We start from the raw sequence: 2647 nt of genomic DNA, 5'->3' as shown, positions 1-2647 counted from the left end.
AAATAGTTTAAAACTATTTTAATGTCCGACGTTTCGCCCCACTTTGCAGGGCTTCATCAGGGCTAAAAAGATACAAAAAAAAAAAAGAAAACTGAAAATATTACTCCAATAAGGTAATTTAAGCAAGGATAAATATTATGAATTTAAGAAGTTTCTTTGCTCATATATATATATATATATATAAATAGAAATATTAGCCATTAAATGGCTGGCCACCTCCTCCCAACTCCCTTCCGCTTTATTGTCCCCTTCTATTCAACCTTTACCTTTGAGCAGTTAGGTGGTCTTGACTTGTTCTTGGCTCATTTATTATCATTTTATTGTTTATAATTTTTTTTGTTCGTTTCCTGCACTTTTTTAACTGTATATTTTACGTGTTTTTCAAAACTTTCCTCTAACCATTGTTACTTTTTTTTATTCTTATCATTGTTTATTCAATTTTATTTTATATTGATACTATTTTACGTCTTCCTTCCTTTTTATTTATATTTAATTTCTTATCACTATATTTTTACATAATATTTATCCTAGCTTAAATTGCCTTAATGTATCTTATTGTTGTAATATTCTCAGTTTTTTTTTGTATCTTTTTAGCCCTGACGAAGCCCTGCAAAGTGGGGCGAAACGTCGAAAAATAAATAGTTGTAAACTATTTTTGTTTCTCTTTTGACCACAACCCTGACCATCTTCTTATATATCAATTTTTACGGTCAAATATATATACATATATGAAAATGAAGGATCATTCACAAGAATTGATTCCTCAGATGGAGTGAATCCTTGGGAATCAGTTTAGTTTGAATAATCAAATTACTCATCCCTAGCTAAGGGTTCAATCTGGATCACAGAAAATATAACTTAGGTCTTTTGAAAAAATTGGGCAATATTTTAAACTATAAAGCCGATTGTAAGAGAGATATCCATAACTCAACTGGATAATGATCAGCTAAGGGCTGGAGTTGTGTTTTGTTCCTTAAGAAGCTACAGGAAAATGTTCCAAATTGTATATCAAGAAGCTACAGGAAAATGTTCCAAATTGTACATCAAGAAGCTACAGGAAAATGCCTCAGATTGTACATCTAGAAGCTACAGGAAAATATTCCAGATTGTACATCTAGATTATACAAACTATAGGAAAATGTGCCTAAGACCATTTTCAGGCATTTAAAATGAATATGAAAGTTGATAACAGGGACGATACAAACACTCAGAGATTAATATTTTGTTTTATAAATAATAACCAAACTATTAGTAATAAACATATCTTACCCAGTGTACTGTTTTGAATTAGTGAAGAAATCGACTAAGCAGGCCAGCAAGTGGGTTTCAGGCAAATTAAATAAAGTGTTCAGAATATACACACGTGACTCATCCAATTGGAGAAATTTGTTTGGATATAACTCGTAAATCTGAGAGCTGAAAAATAAATTATGTTAGTGTATTAAAGTAAATAAAGTTGAAGAAGAGTCAATTGAATAATACTGAACATTTACTTACTTTTTTAAAAATTGAAATCCATGAACACAGACGAGGATATTGCCATATGCATCTACTTTCAATAGATTTCCATAAAGTGTATCGAACCACAAACCTCTGGCAGGGAAAAAAATTAAATAAAACAATTAATAACTAGTAAAAGGAATATAACATTGAATATAAAAAATAAAATGGAAATATAATGCATTATTTAATAAATTTTATACACAGAAAATAATGAAAATTAAGAAGTATACAACTTACTGCTAAGAGAGTATGTAACAAAAAATTATATTCAATAAATTTTCATAAAATGATTGGAGAAGTTTGTCGGGAGGGGGGGAGGTAGCGGTCAGCAAAGAACAACATAAATAAACAAAACCATATTTATTTATTTTATGCCAACGTTTCGACCTGAGTTTTCAGGTCTTCATCAGGGCTATAGAACAAAAGAGATAACAACAACATTTAGAGAAACTTAAAATTGAAAAGGAATAGTATACAAACTGTTGTTATTTCTAAATATAGTATACAAACTATATTATATTCTAAATGTTGTTGTTATGTTTGTAAACTATTCCTTTTCAATTTTAAGTTCCTCTAAATGTTGTTGTTATCTCTTTTGTTCTATAGCCCTGATGAAGACCTGAAACTCAGGTCGAAACGTCAGCATAAAATAAATAAATATGGTTTTGTTTATTTATGTTGTTCTTTGCTGACTGCACTATCCTCCCCTCCCGACAAACTTCTTCAATCATTAATCTACGGTCAACTATCTACTCCATATTATAAGTTTTCATAAAGTTGGAAGTTAATCACTTTGACAAGTTAAATTACTACAAATATTTAATTCAATACACACCTTACGGGAAATGAGGGGTCATATTCAAAGCCAAGTATTTCCTGCGGATAACCCAATTCCACCAATCTCTCCTTAACCAGGTTAAAGCCAAGAGTTTCATACTGCGGAGACTTGTACTCTAAAATATAGAATAAAAATACAACACTATAAGAAATGTGAATATTTTTTTTATTTTTATTTTATTTATATATTGATATTTACAACTGTATAAAAAAATACAACCAGTAAATTTGATCATAATGACATAATGATATGATACAGGATGTAGAGAAACTACCCAGTAGTAGAACTCTAAAAACAGTTTACAAT

The 2647-nt window shown here is 29.7% G+C and overlaps 1 protein-coding gene across 4 annotated transcripts in view; it reads right to left on the bottom strand.

The window, feature by feature from the left end:
- Nt5b (5' nucleotidase B) overlaps positions 1-2647 on the bottom strand; it is a 162434-nt gene that overhangs the window by 11954 nt on the left and 147833 nt on the right. For all 4 annotated transcript variants that reach the window (XM_067050901.1, XM_067050903.1, XM_067050900.1 and 1 more), the window contains exons 3-5: positions 2339-2456; positions 1498-1593; positions 1270-1416 (exon numbers count right to left, since the gene is read on the bottom strand). In XM_067050901.1, the coding sequence (XP_066907002.1) occupies positions 1270-1416; positions 1498-1593; positions 2339-2456 (361 nt within the window). The remainder of the gene's footprint in view (positions 1-1269; positions 1417-1497; positions 1594-2338; positions 2457-2647) is intronic.

The sequence above is a fragment of the Halyomorpha halys genome, unplaced genomic scaffold (assembly GCF_000696795.3).
Source record: "Halyomorpha halys isolate HHAL.00 unplaced genomic scaffold, Hhal_1.1 Scaffold1083.1, whole genome shotgun sequence".
NCBI classification, from domain to species: Eukaryota; Metazoa; Arthropoda; class Insecta; order Hemiptera; family Pentatomidae; genus Halyomorpha; species Halyomorpha halys.
The sequence above is the reverse complement of the archived record's forward strand: the minus strand, read 5'-3'. Positions and strand labels throughout refer to the sequence as shown.